The 19,201-nt window shown below is 37.4% G+C and overlaps 1 protein-coding gene across 3 annotated transcripts; it reads right to left on the bottom strand.

The window, feature by feature from the left end:
- Positions 1-1,042: 1,042 nt before the first annotated feature.
- On the bottom strand, positions 1,043-18,549 carry LOC121867992 (activator of 90 kDa heat shock protein ATPase homolog 1-like). 3 transcript variants are annotated; one of them, XM_042368184.1, is made up of 10 exons: positions 18,346-18,549; positions 16,537-16,619; positions 12,177-12,376; positions 11,455-11,575; positions 9,642-9,745; positions 8,586-8,714; positions 8,037-8,138; positions 7,155-7,291; positions 4,669-4,782; positions 1,043-1,061 (listed from the first exon to the last, which is right to left on the bottom strand). In XM_042368184.1, the coding sequence occupies exons 1-9, from the start codon at positions 18,423-18,425 to the stop codon at positions 4,695-4,697; spliced, it is 1,044 nt and encodes a 347-aa protein (XP_042224118.1). In that variant the 5' UTR covers positions 18,426-18,549; the 3' UTR covers positions 1,043-1,061; positions 4,669-4,694. The 3 variants fall into 3 exon arrangements, with proteins under 3 accessions (XP_042224118.1, XP_042224117.1, XP_042224116.1); XM_042368183.1 differs by lacking the exon at positions 1,043-1,061 and adding an exon at positions 4,265-4,483; XM_042368182.1 differs by lacking the exon at positions 1,043-1,061 and having other exon boundaries at positions 4,265-4,782.
- Positions 18,550-19,201: the final 652 nt, after the last annotated feature.

The raw sequence follows: 19,201 nt of genomic DNA on the forward strand, positions 1-19,201 counted from the left end.
TTGGTGCTGGGAACTGGCAGCACGGTTACAAGCGTGATGTAGAGAGAGCTGGTTGGTGAGGACGCTCAGAGAAGGACAACTTGTGGGTCGCCATGCTCGCCGGCGGGAGAGAGGACCGCCAGGCAGGCGGAGGAGGAGCGAGGGCCACCAGGCAGCAGCGGAGGAGGAGGTGTGTGTTGCTGGCTGGTTGGTGTAGGTAGAAAGAGACAGGTCACCACGAGGTCAGGTCTTAAATAGCGGGGGTAGGCGTGGCTTAGTAGTTGACCCCCGCTCTGTGATGTATGGCGGCGCTGGTTGACCTAGACCACGAGGCATACACGGGAATTGGTGGGGTCGGCTAGGCAGCGACAAACAGCGTTTGTAGGGGAGAAATCCACTACAATACTCCCCCTTCCCTCCAGGGGTGTAGGAGACTTGTTGTCTGCAGGGTTGCTTAGCACATGTGAGGCAGAACGGGCGGTGCATGCCTCATGTGAGACAACGACGATGGTGTGGATGAGCCTGTCGCTGGATACAACTGTCTAGATACACACTATCTGTGGGAGAAGAGAGGGAGAAAAAGGGTGTGTGGAGGAGATGAATGTTGTGCTTCCCTCATGGCAAGTACAGAGTCGTCAGATGCGCCTGCTGGGGTGTGTGGGCCTGGGTCAGGAGCAGGGGCTGCGTCAGCAGAAGCGGATGAGGGCTCTTGACAGCAGCAGGGTGCAGGACATTAGCAGGGAGTACCTGAGGGAGAAAAGAGGGGTGTGTGGGTCCGCACTCAGGAACAGAGACCGCATCAGGGGTGGCAGGGGTTACTGCTGGGCTGGGGTCGGTAGGACGTGGTGCTTGGGGCAGGAAGAGGAGCTGGTGTCTGCTTAGAGAAGCAGTGCTGCTCTAGGGTGTCTAACCTGCGGTGTAGAGACAGTAGTTGTAGAGCCGATGAGAGCTGCTTCTGTGTGGATAAGCCAGTCTTCCATGTTGCTTGAAGACTGGGAGCGTGATCAGTTTCTCCTCCATCCTGTGTGAGTGCGAATCTCCGGGAGTCACCATTTGTGGGGTATGAGATGTTTGTGTTCACACTGAGGATGGAATGGAGAAAGGAAACTCACAATGTGCTCTCTATATACATGTTGTATTGGATGTACAATGCAGCTTGGTGCTGGGAAGGCAGCATGGTTACAAGCGTGATGTAGAGAGAGCTGGTTGGTGAGGACGCTCAGAGAAGGACAGCTTGTGGGTCGCCATGCTCGCCGGCGGGAGAGAGGACCGCCAGGCAGGCGGAGGAGGAGCGAGGGCCACCAGGCAGCGGAGGAGGAGGAGGTGTTGCTGGCTGGTTGGTGTAGGTAGAAAGAGACAGGTCACCACGAGGTCAGGTCTTAAATAGCGGGGGTAGGCGTGGCTTAGTAGTTGACCCCCGCTCCGTGATGTATGGCGGCGCTGGCTGACCTAGACCACGAGGCATACACTGGGGAATTGGTGGGGTCGGCTAGGCAGCGACAAACAGCGTTTGTAGGGAAGAAATCCACTACAATACGTACTTTGAAAACATTACCTAACGTTTCCTAACTGGTAAAAATGTATGAATCACTTTCAATTAATGGATCCCTCCTCATATGAACACAGATAATAACACCAACATACTAAAAGCCGAAAACACCATAATCTAGTCCCTACTAAACACCAAAAACATGAGTAAGGTCAACTTTTTTATTTTAGGATTTTTAAAGGTTAGAAAATGTTAAGTCAGGTTTTCATAAGTATCCGACAGAAACGCTATAGAAGAAAAGTGTCTTAAAATTGTCTAAACTACTGATTCAAAAACTTAAAAAGCTAAAATTTGCTTGTAACGAAAACGATAATTTTACCTGAAAATTTACCTTTCATTTATTGCCACAAAATGAATCACGTGAATTTTAGTTGCAATCAAACTTCATATAAGCGAGATGTTACTTTTAGTCCTATAATCTTCTAGCGACTCAAAAATATATTTTTCCTACGTATGGCGATATGTCAAGGTTAATTTTCTAACCAAAATGGAAATATCAGAGGAAATTTTTTAGAATTTTCTGTAGATTTCACTTATGTTGCTAGATTTATCATAAATAATTATATGACTAAAGTTAACAAATACAGCAATATTTAACATTTTATTATGTATGTTTGTATGTGGCGGTACACACCCAGAACATAAAACCACTGTGGAGCCCCCAGGTTAGGTTTAGTTACTTTACTTTTATCCTCTTTACCACTGATCGGCTCGTTAGCCGTTTGGCCACATCTCTGTTATGCACTGTTGGCAAGTACTGGGTATGCACCGGCTCCTGGATGTATCTGAACCCACTCCAGTGCTTGTTAAGTCTGGTCTTGAAAGAGATCACGCTTGGTGCTATCACAACACTCTCTGGCAGGTTGTTCCAGAGTTCACAATTCTCACTCCGGAAAAGTTACCCCTCACAGTTTTCTGGGCTTGCGGCTTCTTTAACAAAGAGCTGTGACCCCTTGTGGGGGGAGTGTCCGCCAGCTCCAGGTCAGGACACTCGACTGAGTAGTGCTCTTCGAGATGTTGGTTAGGTTGGATTGAAATTTTTTCTGGTGGTTTTAACACTTTTTACCTTGACTTTTATAGCAAATCTCTAGATTCTGAGATGGCAGGAGACAGATCTCATTAACTATTGATTTGCACCAGAAATGAAAGTAAAATTCGTTAATAACACATAAAAAAAACATTGGAAAAGCATAGTTTCAACTTCAATTTCATTATTGGCAACAAGTGAAAATTTACCTGTGATTTCCTGTGCAGTGGAGTAGCCAAGGGTGCCATCACCCTATAAATTACCGAACCAACCATGAAACACATGAATCTCAAACTATGAGATTCACTTACTTTGTACGAACCTAAATAAACCATAAATCAACCAATAAGGGTGTCATCTTCAAATGTAGTTTGGCGACTATAACCAATCACTCCAACCATTTTGATGGGTTGTCTTTCCTGATCCTCCAAAATTTTTTGTATCTTGGGAACCACCCATTAAAATCACTCTTTCATCCTAGCTTTTGTCTTCCCCCTTACCTACTACTATACCTTCAATTTTATCCATTAACTATGCAGTAACTGTTACCCTTTCCTCTTCAGCATGTTATTCCCTAACTCATTAATTTAAATGAATTTTCATATTTAAAAAAATAATTGAAGAAATATGAGGCGTCGGAAGGAAGGGCGAAAACGGCAAAATGAATTCTTGAATAAAATGCGTTTAAATTTAAGAAATGCATAATTAACTCAAATATTACAAAATTTTCATTAGTTGGTGTTATTACTTATGGTTTGAAAGAAACTTTTATTGCCTATAGAAATATTAAACAATGCACTGATATTCTTTTTTACAATTAATTATAATTACCCACACTAATTCTCATTAATTTGTACATGAAATAAGTTAATGAAAATGATACCACAAGTAGTTCTCATAAAAGTATATTAAAATATTAAATGGTATTAATGCCTTTGACTATGGAGTGGAGTGGAGACCGGTGTGTCAACAACACGTGGGTGAAGTGCTAGCATGACGCTTATTAGCTGAAGGCAGCAGGTGGATGGTGCTGGGAGGTGATTGGCTGTAGAGCTCACCCTTTCTACTCGGTAAGATAGACCTGACATTACACTACGTTTAGAAATTGCAGATCAACTTAGTCATTCATACTACCTGGGATGAAGAGCACATTTGCCATGGCTCATCCCACCACCTCACTCTTCAAGTTTCAGCCTGCAAGGGGAGAGAGAAAACGGAAAATTGACTAGGTGGCGAGTTCACCATTCCTTCTCTTGACGCCTCACATGAGGGAAATAAAAAAAGTTGTGTTATAAGAACATTAGTGTGTGTGAAGTTAAGATAGTGTGATTAACCCGTGCAATCAGCCAGATGTAAAATTGACAGACCACTATGATGCAGCAAGTTAAGTGTGGTGTGTGAGAATGTGCAACAAAACAAATGAAAAAAGCAACAAAAAACTAACAATTAATTTCACATTTATATGTTCATATTCTCAACTCGCACAATAATCCTTTTTAGCTAAAGACAACTTGCTTAAATACATACAGTAATATGCTCACTTAAGTAAAGAAGAATATGGATGTGCACCAAAACAATACAATTTTCATGGGATTTAATGATGACAGGAGAGGAAAATGTCATGATTATTATTGACTATTTTCACACAGTACATATTTGTTGTCTTCATAATTTACGAATATGGGAAACCATTAATTATGAACAATACACAAATTTAATACATTCTTTATTTATTTGTTACACTACATACTTCACAAGGAGTTTTAGACTTCATTTCTTTATGAAGTTAAAAAAAAAAAACACGATTATCATTCATACCGACATTATGGACCTGAAATAAATAGAAATTCACAAAACTGTCTTCACGGAAAATGTTGATGATTTTTTGATGATCCTATCCTGATGAGGACAATAACTTGCACAACTACCTGAAAGCAAGTTTGACGCAACGTTTTTTAGTTATAAACATTACCACGCTATTGCAGAATATCTATGACCTGTGATATAACAACATTGGTCAAATATCGACTTCTGAGGATAATCCAAAATTGTATTACTCAAGATCTGTTAAACATGATCTAACATGCACATTAACAAGGTCAACATTTGATACCCGCTGCCAGCATGAAGAACGGTGATTCAGATGAGAATAGCTCCAAATCCAAAAGTTCTCTTGATGCTTTCCCAATAATAGTTCCTCCATCCTTCTTTCGTTCTGTCTACCTCACTGTGAAGAAAGAAAAATCATTGAATGGTACACAAATGTTTTTTCCCATCACATAATTACAAATAATCCAGGAGCAGCAATAGCATTTTCAGGTATTTAAGCATGTGACGTTTATGAAGTGTCTTCTACCCAAAATTATAATTTCCAGTCAATCACAGCCTATACATACTACGTGGAGTGATTAAGGCGGTATAATTAAAAAAATTAACTACCGATATACATCTTAGAATAGTTTTAAAACACGGGAATTGATCCTAAAACCATACCAAGCAGCTGTCATTAATATTGGTACTCAATTGAGAGGGTGGACAATTGGACATTATACCCCACCTTCACTTTACAGCTGGTGACACTCTTACATAGGCCTCGGTGAACATGACGAGAGTAATGCCTTGGTCTTAACTTACATCTAACAAAGACTGTTGAATACAATCAGGAGAGTTGCTGAATAATATGAGACAAGCAAATAAGTGCAAATAGGGAGGGGAGGTGGAGACAGTAGGAAGCACTTTATAAATTAATATGCTGATGTATCCATTTTGCACAGCCTAGTTCAAATTCCCCACCCCTCCTATCACTGACTGGTTTCAATTAGAGTATAAAAGAAATACTTTTATTGGTTTGACAATTTGTGACATTACAAACCACACCTTCAAACTGGATACAATGGGTAGACAAAATTAACAGGTTGGATAGAAGGAAGTACTTCAGTCTCTGAGATAGTAGCTCTCCTACTTGCTTCAAGTTCTTCCATATTAGATGACAAGTCAGCAATGCAGATACAACCTACAGGTACACACCCACACTCTTCATTTTTCTTATTTTTTAATTTTATACAGTATTACATTTTCTTTATTTCTAAGCCACATTAGAGTACTGTATTGTAATCATTATTCCACAACTTTTATAGTTACATTTACATGTAACAATGGCCACCTCGTCCCCAGTTTTTTCCCTTCCCAGTAAGTGTTTGCAAAATTAAATACCGTCTGTCTGACTGCAGTTAAGCCTCTGTAGTAACAGAGCTCCATGCCAGATGTGTAGTTTAGATGCAGAAAAATTCACCAGTGTCCGGAAAAATTCCTTAGATGTGCGATTTTTCCGGGACAAGGAAATTTATCTCAATACCTAGAAACCTCTCAAACCTGGAAACACTCTTTTCTAATTATTCAATTATTCTGGCTAACAGGGATGAAATTATGAGTGCTTTGGCAATCTCCCACCATCCACATAATGTTGCAATAAAGTGGATGTCATTTTTGGCTTTTGAGCATCAGTAGGCCTCACAATGGCAAATAGGTAGAGGCTTTTTGACAGCATGCCCCATGAAAGACTGAGAATTAAACTGAAAGGTTTAAAGATTCGGGGAAGTGTCCTAGCGTGGATCGGAGACTTTCTTTATGACCACAAGGAATATGTGATTAATGACAATATCTTCATGTGTACCCATGACAAATGGGGTACCACAGGGAAGTGTACAGAAATTGGCCTGTTGTTGTTTGTTTGTTTCATAAATGACATGCTTGAAGCTTTACACTCCTCCATATAAATGTTTGCCGATGATCCAATGTTATTTAGGGAGATTAAGAACCAAATGGACTGAGAAGGGCCACAGAAAGATCTGTCAGCTCCAAGAGTGGTTGAAGAAATGGCTGTCACGAAGTGCAAGAAGAAGCACCGAGGTTGTACCAACAGTAAGGAGCATGGCATGTCCCAATGGGACGAAGAGACAACATTAACAGAGACTGAATGTAAAAAGAACCTGGGTGTGCATAATGACAACGAACTGAAATTCTCAGACCATTGTGAGAAGGTGAATCAAGCAACTAAGCTAATAGGTGTGGTGCTTCCCTATTTGGAGTACTGTCACCCTGTCTGGTCCCCAAGATATGCTAGAGACTGTCAGTTGATTGAAAATGTCCAAAGGAGGGCAATGGAGGGTCACCAGACTGGTGCTTGCGCTAAGGCATCTACGAAGTCTTTGCCCACAGTGCAGGCAATGAAGCCATAATTATAGACAATAACAATGGGAAATATTGGTTATGAGACCCACTATAGGTCCTAAAAAGAAAGAAAGAAAAAAGTCACAAAGTATTACTACAGTACAAGTACCTTTGGAATTGTACTTTACCTTGAATTTGTCGGGAGACCATTCACCCCTGAAAACTTTATTCAGTCAAGTTAGGAAAAAATCTCGCTCACTAAAGCTCCCAAGTGTTTCTCTACGGCAAGCATGCAAGTGTATATGTATGTACAATTACACATCACTATTATTTGTGTGTCAAGTCACACAACCTTTTTACCAAATAAGAAAAATCAACATTTACAAAATTTTCATAATAACAAAGAAGAAAACGAAGATTTTTACTCACTTGTATGGAATTCCTGATTGAGACAGTCTAAGCTCTGTGCAGTCTTCTTTTTGCTCTATATCAATGGTGACTGTAGAATAGTGGCCACTTGGCCAAGATTTAAAACGCCATGTCTGCACAATCTGCTTGTTTGGTACCTAAAACAAAAAAGAATGAGCAACCAAATATGCACTTATATACAGGGTGTTTCAAATTGAGTTAAATAATTTGAACCTTTTCTTCCCAAAAAACTTCTACAGTTATCACAGAATGCTGATCTATACATTCACTCAAAGTTCACATTATGACATTTTTAAATCATTAAAACAAACAGGCATTGAAACGCTGATGCCAAAGTTCTGTGCAAATGTTCTATACATGGCTGAGGTGACTGCCTGGCAAAATTCTGCCACCTCCTGCTTTACAAGAACAAGTGTTGGGGGGTTTATTAGCATAGATTGTGCCCTTGGCAGCTACCCCCAAATAAGTCAAGGGGTGAGGCTCGCCCTTAGTAATGCATATATGTAGTCCATAAACAAAAAATCTTTATTCTGAAAATGTTACAATCTTTCTTCAGTCACTGTCATTCATTCATACATACTGCTGTAATATATATTTGGCTATAGTATTCGCTTTCTGCATCATGACCTTAAACATCTATCTGGTTTACCCTAGGTTGCTTCACAGAACCTAGAAACATCCACCTGCAATACATCTATCTCCTTATAAACACCTGATGCCATGTTTTCCAGTCATCCATACAGCACTAAAGATATACAGTAATAACTAAGTAGGGTCACTGCATCAAAATAAACTGGTCTTAATTTCATCTTGACTACATGATTTACATGTTTCTTCTATGATATATCTTGGCCAACATATATAATAATAAATATAACTTACCAATGATTCAAAAACACCAGATATATTACCGCCAAAGAATTCAAATTTGCCTCCTTTCTCAACTTCTAACTTCACATCACCTCTGGTGAAGGCAACCACCATCTGAAAAAATAATGTACTATACATCATAAGTCCCATAATTTAGGTTCTCTCACTTACTCGATATCAAGACAGCACTGACACTCACTATATTACAGCATCTCTATACAGTATACCCCCAAAATTTCCTCCTTTACCTTTCTGTTCTTTTTTTGCAATAATTCCAACTGATATTTTAATTCCACAAAAATACAACGATAACTTTAGTATTAATAAAATAAAACCTATAATTGCCACAGCACAAAATCATCAAAAGATGTTAATGGATTTTTGTAGTTGTATCTGTGAAACACTTTTGTTACACGTGTAAAAAATTAATGACCTCATCCAAATTTGCTGTGCAAAAAAAGAAAAAGCCAAAAATATTCCTTGCTCTATTCTACATACTGTACTTTCGGTAAAAACATGTGCAGTAGGGGGTTGAGTACATGCAAAAGGAACATCACAAACCTCCCGTTGGGTGAATGCTCTGTACAGTTCATCTGCAGTGCACTTGAAGGTCTGAGTGACATTAATCTTGGAAGTACCTATTTTGCAGCCAAGATCCATCTTCTCAATGTTATCGGTTGTTTTTCTTACCTAGAAAAATAAAGAGAAGAGTCGCTGTTTAAGCAATGTAACATGCCTATTCTAAAGCTGCTAGGAATAAATGATAGACAATTTGACCAGAGACAGCTAACAAAGCAAAGAGGCTTGTTTCCAGTAGTGTCCTTAAGCCAGCAACATCTGGTGTTCTTAGGGCCAGGCAGTCATCCATCCAAGTACTAACCAGACCCAAACTGGCTTAACTTTGCTGATCGGACAAGAAACCATGTTTCCAAAACTGAGAAAGTTGCTTAATCAATTAACCACTCCAAACACACAAATAAACTTTCCACCTAGTAATCAAGTGATACAACATACCGGTATGCAACTTTAGAATACATTTATGTATATCAACCATTTCTCCTTGTCTTTACCCTTTCCTATCCTATCACATTCTATACATTCTACACAGCCCTCCCTTCATTTCCCCCCATTAAGACTGGGAGACAAGTAAATAAGAAGATACTGATTGACTTTACATTTATCTTAATACTGTGCAGTGCAATTCCTTTTACCCGAACTTATCGGGTCCAATGATAGTTCGGACACCTGGACATGCCTACAAGAACATGCAATAATTAACATTAGGTCAAAATTTGGTTCAGCGATAGCTTGACTCATTAGGAAGAGGGAAAAAATGGGGATGAGGTGGCTTGTGATATGGCATATTGTCATTGTTACATGTAATGAAACAATAAAAGTTGTGGATTAATCATTACAATACAGTTCATACTTCACTTTAACGAGCTTCACATTAACACTTCACCACAATAATGATAGTAATGAAATGCAGCAACACCTCAACACATTAATGATACATTTCAACACAATAACAATCAGTAAGAACTTTGTATTGTGCAAAATAATAAAGCCTACATTTTATTCTACAGTTCAAAAGAGACAAAACAGTTCACAACTTACACTCATATTGGAAGAGTTATTAACCGATGCTGGGCTGATGAGTGTTTTGCTCTGCTTCACTACAGCCTGCCCTTTGGTTGGCTTGATGAGGTCTGTTGCATATTCTGAAACAAATAAGCCATACACTATGGATATAATATGAAATAAACCATACAATTTGGCTGTTAATCTAAAATAAACCAAACTTATATAATTACATAAGTTCACTATACAGTATATATATATATATATATATATATATATATATATATATATATATATATATATATATATATATATATATATATATATATATATATATATATATATATATATATATATATATATATATATATATATATATATATATATATATATACATATATACAGGGTGTCCCATAAGTTTCCATACAACGTATCACCAACGCCATTACAAGCATAACTCCAGCTGTGCTTGAACGTGTTCTTCAGCAGTGGAGGACACGCATTGAAGAGTGTTTTCAACAGAATGGTAGTCATGTAGAGCATATTATATAAATAAAAATGGATTTTCATATAAAATTTATTTTTCCTATGTATGGAAATTTATGGGACACCCTATATATATATATATATATATATATATATATATATATATATATATATATATATATATATATATATATATATATATATATATATATATATATATATATATATATATGCAAGTAAATCACTGTAGGTGCACGTGATCCAGGTATATGTTGATAACCACAAGGAAAAAAGAAAACACGAAGTTCCCAAGCACTTTCGTGTAATTCACATCTTCAGGGGTGAGTACAGACTAAAGAAGAAATACATAACAAGGCTCACCCTCCTCTACTGTATATATAAGCCTTGTTATGTATTGTATTGTATTGCCAGTTTGCCCTCCAATAGTACCATAGTTGGCATTTAGAGGGGGTGGGGGAGGTGGTAGTGTTCAGTTTGATTTATTAGAAATAAGATTGTGATCAGAAGACCCTACGGGGGCAGAAATTGAACATGAATAGTGTGAGGGGTTAGAGGTAAAACAAAGATCAAGAATGTTAGTAAATTGATCGTGTCGATCTGGCACACGTGTAGGGTGTCTAATTATTTGTTCCAGATCATTAAGTAAGGAAAAAGAGTGCCTCAGCTCCACCTGGGTCAACCCTTGCAAAGCCAAACCACTCTCTGTGATGTATATTGAAATCCCCTAGGAAAAACACCCAAGTCGGTAATAAGATTATCTGAAATAAACCAAAAATTTTGGCAAATTTAGTTTAATTTTCTAACATTAAAAACATTACCCTTAATTCTTCATGAGCATATATTATTCTTTTATTAAAGGAATAATTTGGTTCACTTACATGACATAATTACCCACAGTTTGGTTCACTTTAATGGTATTCTAGGCAAAGAAATTCAAGATCGTTTATTATTGTGCATGAATGCTGAAAATACTGATGTCATTCTTTACAAATATAAATACTACATACATTTTGTAATTTAGAAAACAGATACAACAAAGGTAGGTAGATTAAATATCTATTTGCCCTATTAATGTAACCTACACTCCTTGCCTAATACACCAGGGCATTTACAAATGAACCCAAGGCACCTGTGGTGAGGACCTGGCATCACATATCACAGAGAGGATAAATACTGTATACCATTAACATTAATGGATTGAAGATCATAACAGACTCTTTAGTTAAGACTTGAACCCAGGGACAATGGACTACCAACCCAATGCAATAACCACCCTGCCACCACACCAATTGTAAATGTGGACCAAGAAACTTAGTTCTTTATATTAAAAACCCTAACTTACCTTTCTTTAGAGTGTCTACATATTGAACGATTTTTTCCCTGATATTTTCAGCACCATTCTTCCGGAGGTACTCCTTGATCTTGTCCCCAACTGATCCTCCAGCTGACAAACTGACAGAAACCTGAAGCAACGAAAGTCTGGCTTATAGGAAATGCACTGATTTTTACAAAAGGAGAAAGATTATGCTGAATTACACAGGCATTTTAAATACATGTACAAATAATCACCTCTTTAAAATGTTTTCTGAACTTAAAGACAACTAAATGAAGAAAATATGTGAAGACAAATATTCTTAGTCAAAATATAGTAAATCTTGAGTCATCTACATCCTTCCTTTCATAGCTAGCTGTAATTTTTTTTACTATCCAGTCTGAGCAAAATAGAAAGTACAGTACCACTTTATTTTTCCATTTTGGCTGATATTAATGCAACCACAATATACTTTACAGAGTTACTGAAAATGCATTGTTCTACTTTTTACAGATGTTATTCACTGCTTTAGCTACTTGCTTTATGGCATTCAGTAACAAAGTGCAGTACTTCAAAATTTTCACCATCTTACCTCCTTATACTGTATATCCCTAATTTGTAAATACACAAACCTTATCACATCTACTCAACAAAATCATGTTTCTCTGTCAATCACCCTTGTTTATCTCGCACAACAACATTTACTTTATCACCATAACCCACCATAAACTACAAGAAAAAAAAACCCTTACATCAATTTCATCTGGATCATTCTCCTCTGACAAGTTGGGAATTTCTATGGTGCCCTTGATGTCCTTTTTGGGATCCTCATATGAAGTGGCCATCCAGTCAATATGCAGCACCCACTCATAAAAGAATATTAGTTTGCCTTTACGGTTACTGACCGTGGCTTCACCCTCACACTTCGTTAGTTCCTTTAGTGTTATCCTGCCTGAAACCCAAAGAAGGAATTTATCATAATATTCACACACTGTTAAATAAGCAACACTAATTATCAAGCCCACACCTGCCGGTCATTTCCTAGAACCAGAGGGAGACACATTTTTTTTAAAGAAAAGAAACTACAGTACAGTAAGGATTCAGTAATTTTGTGAACCTGCAAAATTTGGATTATTTATTTTATTTTTATCATTTTTGGGGGGTGTCATACGGTGTTCCAGGCTGAGCAGATTATTTGAAACATTTACTTGTCTCTGACAAGTGACTTAAGAAATCTACTTACCCAGAATTTTTTTACTTGCCCTGACAAATTTTGGAGGAAATCTGCTTCCCTAGTTTTTTATGGGAAAAGCTAACTAAAAATTTTAAAACATTAAAAAAAGGTGAAATAAACATTGTAAAACATTCACAATTATTGTGTACAAACTCAGATAACTTGTGTCCGTCTAAATGCCTCTTAATTTCACCCAGTCAACTTCCTTGCTTCTTATAGTACATACAGTATTAATATTTTCAATTTGTAGTACTGTACAACTCTCTTTACACAGTAATCAATGGGAGCTTTAGTACAGATTTTCAAGTCAAGTAATTGTAAGAATAAACCAACAGAAATATGAGGGATCAGTTATGACATCACTGAGGTTGTAGCATGCACCTGGGCTTTCTTAGTTCATGGGTCAGGTCACCGCTGGTTGACGGACCTCACTGGTTAAATACATGTACTATAGGGCGGTGAGGTCACGCAGCACTTGAAAAATCCCCATCTGGGTATGTTCCTCTCACAATATTAACCTGTCCCCTGGGCAAGTGCCACGGTCATGAAAAATCACTTCTTTAGCCTTTAATGCAGGCACGTCTGGGCCGCCAGGCACTGCTAATCTGCACAGCCTGAAGTGTTCCCTCTCCATAAGCCCCCTCTGTTATTCTCTCCAGATTTTAACATTGCATTTAGTCCATGTTCTCTCTAATTAAAGGCTGGAGTACAAAAGTCACTATCGTTACCATATTCATCATGAATAGACACCACCTCACTTAAGAAATGAGAAACAATAATCGAGCGCAAATATTTCTTCTTCCTATTTATTTCGGGAGGAGACATAGAACCACAGGGTCCCTATCCGTTTATTTCAAACAGCATTACTTGCCCTTACCCCTTTACTACAGGAATGTCACTTTTAATACTTTATTTGACCTAATGCCAGACGATTTTATTCAGTTCAGAAGGGATCCCATACAAAAGGGGTTAACTATGTTTATTCTGAAATTAACAGTTTACTTCTTATCATCAATGTATATAAAGGATAACAGGAAACATTATAGTAGTACCCTGTACTTGTATTTAAGAAATGAACCACAAGTAACTTTAGTTAATCACAGATATCAAGTGTAATCAATGAAAAACCACAAGCTGCCAATACATTATGTTATTGTGTTATTGCTTTCTCTTGACTACTGTACAACAATTATTATAATTATTATAGTACTGTATCCTGATATATCCCGAGGAAGTGTCTTTAAACCATCATTTTATGCTTTTTTATCCAGTGAAAAATTATGACAACTCATTGGCAAGCAACCTTTTGGTCGACTATGAGCATACATACACACACTCAATGATGAACTGTTTGTGAAGAATTTACTATATTGACCGACATAAAATGGTAAAATTAAGTCAAATAAATCATCATCGTTTTACGGACATTATCCATGCTTGCCCAAGCATGGATTAGCTGCGGTTACCTAATGTCAGCTCTCCATGCTGCACGGTCTCTTGTTGTCTCTCTTGTTAGGTTCCTAAATCTTTAATTTCATATCTTACAACCTCTCCCCATGTCATTCTTGGCTTACCCCTGGCTCTCACATATGAAAATTATAAATAAATTGTTTACAAATCACATATTCTGTCAAGTAAGCGACCAAATTAAGATAATACAGGAAAGAATAGCAAGGTGTTTATAATGCTGTTAAAAAAAAACTATTTTAATAAAAACATTATAAATAAAACTTTTTTTTTAATCCCACATTGAAGAATAGCAATTCAAAGTCCCATCCGATGAATGAATGTTTTCAAGGTTTCATCAGGGGCTGTCTGCAAAGATCAAGTTGCCAGAAATGCCAAAATGTAGCATATTATTTACTTTTCATTTTGATATTCATTTGCCCAGACAGCAAAATCTGCATCACATCTAACATGGATGTCACTGAAAAACAACACTTTCCCCGCAAGTTACTTTTTAAAAGTAAATTCATGAACTGTCAATACTGTACAGTATTATAAACACCATAAGAATTAAAGGAAACAGTACAGACACAAACAGTACAGTACATTCAGATTTATGGCTATATGCATTGGTTTTGAGGGGTGGATGAATACAGTGTGTACAGTTTACCCTTCAAATACAGTGTGTACAGTACAGTGATCCCTTGGTTAACGAACGCCTCGGTTAACGAATTACCTTCCATAAGATTCTTCACTTCGGTTAACGAATTCCTTACGAATTTTTCCCAACATGTTTTCGCTTGCATTTGGCTCTTCACCAGCTGTAGTATTAGTCCGCCAATACAGTAATCGGTTCTAGGACTTAAATTCGTTACCATTTTAGTAAATATCAAGAAGGTTGTACTATTCAATCATTTTAAAAGTTTTATATTAAATTTTTTAGTCATTTTACCAATTATTGAACATAATTGAAGTACAGGAAACTAGTTTTTTGCGCGCCAAACAGCCACTCAACACACCAAGCTTGGCGTCAGTTTGTTTATCGGTTCAGAGGAAGGAACATCTTGTTTGAGACTCTTCAATAGAAATGCCTTTTAACTGTGTTTCCAGTCAAATTATTGGTCATTCTGAAGTCTATTTTACATATTGACAATACCTGTATATAATGCAGTGCAGTGTTGATTTAAAGAAAATACCGGTAATCTTGAATTACACCAAGTGAACTAAAATTTTATGGGCGAAATGGCGGCATGGGGTGACTTCTCTTCCACCCCAATGCCTTCTCTTCTCCCTTCTCCTCCACCCCCACTTCCTTCTCTTCTCCTCCTCCTCCTCCCAGTTCAAATTCACATCAGCATCATCATCCAGGAGCCTTCTACATACACACCTCAAAGTAACTGTACTTTACTGCATTTTTTTTTTTTTTTAGGTAATTTTCGGTGAGCTGGAACCAATTAACCAAAAACCCATTGAACAATGGTTTCGGTTAACGAACAACCTTCTGGAACGAATTGTGTTCGTTAACCGAGGGACCACTGCACTATATGAATGTGTTTGTGTTACCTTTCCAATGCAGTATCATTTTACTTTAGTCATACAAAATAGGATATTAAGAGAATTAATGAAAAATATTAGTGATACAGTACTGAGAATGAAAATTAAATTATGATACATGACCATCTTTGATGCTTCATGGCTACTTGAAGCAGTGTGTGTACTTAACATGTATGTGTGTGTGTTACCTTTCCAATGCTGTTACAGTATTTTATTGAGATGAACAAAACTAAACTTCACATTACTGTATTCCAAATGGTGGAAGTTGTGTGTTACTGCTCCATAGAAACATCCAAATTGTTCTATGAGTCATCTGGATCATCCATATTAGGAGTGGGAGGAGGAAGAGTAGACTCAGTTGTACAGGTACGGTAGTTGTTGGAGGAAGGGAGGATGCTACTGGGGTTGTTGAAGCGGTACAGAGGCAGAGCATGGTTTCTAATACTGTACATGTTGTCAGCAATGTTTCACTTTCCTCTGTATCTCCTTATATATTTCGCTGTAGGGAATCACAGCCTTCTCAATTTCACACTTGAAAAAGACTTCTTTCCATTGATGGGTCATATTCAAATATTAAACCAGTAAAGGCTTTAGAAGCCCAGAAAATTTATGCTGTTTTATGAAGATATGAAGATCCCAGCTGTGGAGTGTGTGTGCAGTTTACTGGAATCTTGTAGAAACTTCCAGGAACTTTTAGGTGTTTCTCAATAAAATTTTGGTTTGCTAGGGCATTGTGAAACTTAAGTGCCCATTTACAGCTGGGTGAACTGGGAATGCCCAGGAATTGAACCACCTACCCCTGGAACAGGAGGCGAGTGCTGTATCCACTTGACCACAGTGCTCCATTGTAAATCATTGAAGACCATCATATAACTTACCTAGACCTGGTTCTTCAATAACCATGCCTTCAAACAGAGACTTGAGTTTGTCTTTACTCCAGCTACCAGCATTTTTCTCTGACCTAAAAAAAAAAAAGTTATTATAATCTAGATATTATTTGTTCATATTATATATATATATATATATATATATATATATATATATATATATATATATATATATATATATATATATATATATATATATATATATATATATATATATATATATATATATATATATATATATATATATATATATATATATATATATATATATATATATATATATATATATATATATATATATATATATATATATATATATATATATATATATATATATATATATATATATATATATATATATATATATATATATATATATATATATATATATATATATATATATATGTATATATATATATCACACCGCACAAACAAACACACATAGTATATGGGCACTGTACTGTACAGTACACACACAGGTATGGGACCAATTATCCAGCATGCTAGAGAAAGTACAGTATACAGTATTCTCCTTTTTTCAATAGGTTCTAGCTCCACATATACAAATCAATCTAGAATCTGTGCATGGCCACTACTGAAGAGATTTAGTTTTCACCCCACATTTTTCCGTCTTCAAAGCCCTGCCCACTCTGTGAAAAACCAGTCATATCTTCACAAATATACAACAGGTCACATTCTTTTAAATCACTACCAAACAATATAAGAAAACCCCATTTTTTTTAGTATTTCCTCATTATGGTCATTGATGAAGCTTTACCAAAAAGATTTGTGTTCTTAGGTAAAATTTAACACAGTAGGTAGTCTTCACCACATCTCACGGGACATGCGATGTGGTAATGAAGGAGAGAGAAGGAGAGAGAGTGAGGAGTGTTGTTATTGAAGTAGGTGGTTTCGTCAGTGCCACATCCATTAGCACTCAGATAAGGATTAGTGGCCAGTTATGTAGTAAACATACGAGAGTCAGTGTGTGTAGTGCAGTGAGCAGACTAGGTTGTCTATTACTTTGTCCGGAGACGACTTCTAACTATTGTCAAGCCACTGTGTATCAGTGACCTTACTCAAAACATACTGTTATAGTCTGTGGAAACCACAGAGTTCAGTGTACAGTGATAACTCACCCCTAATCGTCTGCCATTGTACTCACACACGTTATACCAACAGAACCGTCACAAGTGAGTGCTGAACAATTGTACAGTATAACTGTATTTAGAACTAAGCCAACTTGGAAGGTTAATCACGTGATTATTATTATCACAAGATGTGAATTAAATATGATGGATACTGTTTGTGTGTTTGGTACTTACAACTGATAGTGGGACATGTATTTCCAGGTATGACCAAATAAACAATGTCGTGTACTGCTGGATGGATCTCATTACCCCACACTCTCACCCCCAGTCTGGCCGTGAGCGGGGGGGGGGGGGTCTAAATCACAAACGAGTGATTTCCGACAAATACGAAGGTCAGATTTGGACTAATAGCATAAGAACCCATCAGAATCCCACTTTTTTTCTTCAAATTCCATAGTTGCTGTACTGTGCACATATATCCTTTCTGGAGGTGGGGTTACCATGGCTGTATAGTATTATTTAGTCCCACCCTTTTATTGAACATTATGTTTCTTGTAAGTTCATTGATAAGTTGGCTGAGCTCTTCTGGGCCTTTACCATGTACTCAATGACGAAATAAGTACCTCAAATCAAGGATTACTTGACAAACATAAGAGTAAATATTTCCTGGAACTAAAAAACAAAACCCGGTGTCTGTCATGTCACTCACCAGTGCCAGTTATTCACGTTAGTAGCATCTGGCCGTTCCTCCACGATCCATCTGGGGTCTCCCTCTCCCCATTTAGCCATCTTGAAGCTCTAAGTTCCTGTAAAACTCCTATTATCAGGAGAAATACTACGTGATGTGGTCGGCTGCAGCGTGCTGAGTGGCCCTGTGTTTACCTCGGCTGATCGTCAAGGGATCCCAACGCGAATTTTCCAGAATACACTAGCGTAAAGGGAGGGTGTATATATCTTGCTCAACTTATGTAAAGGAAAAAATCTATTTGAATGATAAAATAAATCAGTAAATAAACATATATAAAACTAGACTAGATTAATATACATCCATATTCACAATACGATGGATAATGATAATAATCACACTACTACGACTAAGACTTCTACTACTAATACTTTTAATTTTTTCTGTACAGACCATTGGCGAAGTAATAAAGTAATGTAATGAAAGCTGTTTCTGACTAGAGGAGAGGTAATGTTTTTCTCCTGGCTTTGAATAGAGTAAAGTGACGCTTGAGGTACTTCATGTTCCTTTAGTTTAGGTATACCGTATATGTCCAGATTCACAGTTTATGGAAGTTATAATTTTTGGCTGTGTAGTCAGCCTAATACCATTTATTTTCTTTGTTTTACTTTTATCCTTTTCACCACTATTCGGCTCGTTAGCCGCTTGGGCGGTCGGTCACTTCTCTGTTACGCACTGTTGGCAAGTATTGGGTATGCGCTGGCTCCTGAATGTATCTGAACCTGCTTCAGTGCTGGTAAAGTCTGGTCAGGAAACAGCTCAAACTCGGGGCCGTCACCACACTCTCTGGCAGGTTGTTCCAAGAGTTCACAATTCTCAC

This window comes from Homarus americanus, unplaced genomic scaffold (assembly GCF_018991925.1).
Source record: "Homarus americanus isolate GMGI-L3 unplaced genomic scaffold, GMGI_Hamer_2.0 scaffold37032, whole genome shotgun sequence".
In the NCBI taxonomy this organism is placed as follows: Eukaryota; Metazoa; Arthropoda; class Malacostraca; order Decapoda; family Nephropidae; genus Homarus; species Homarus americanus.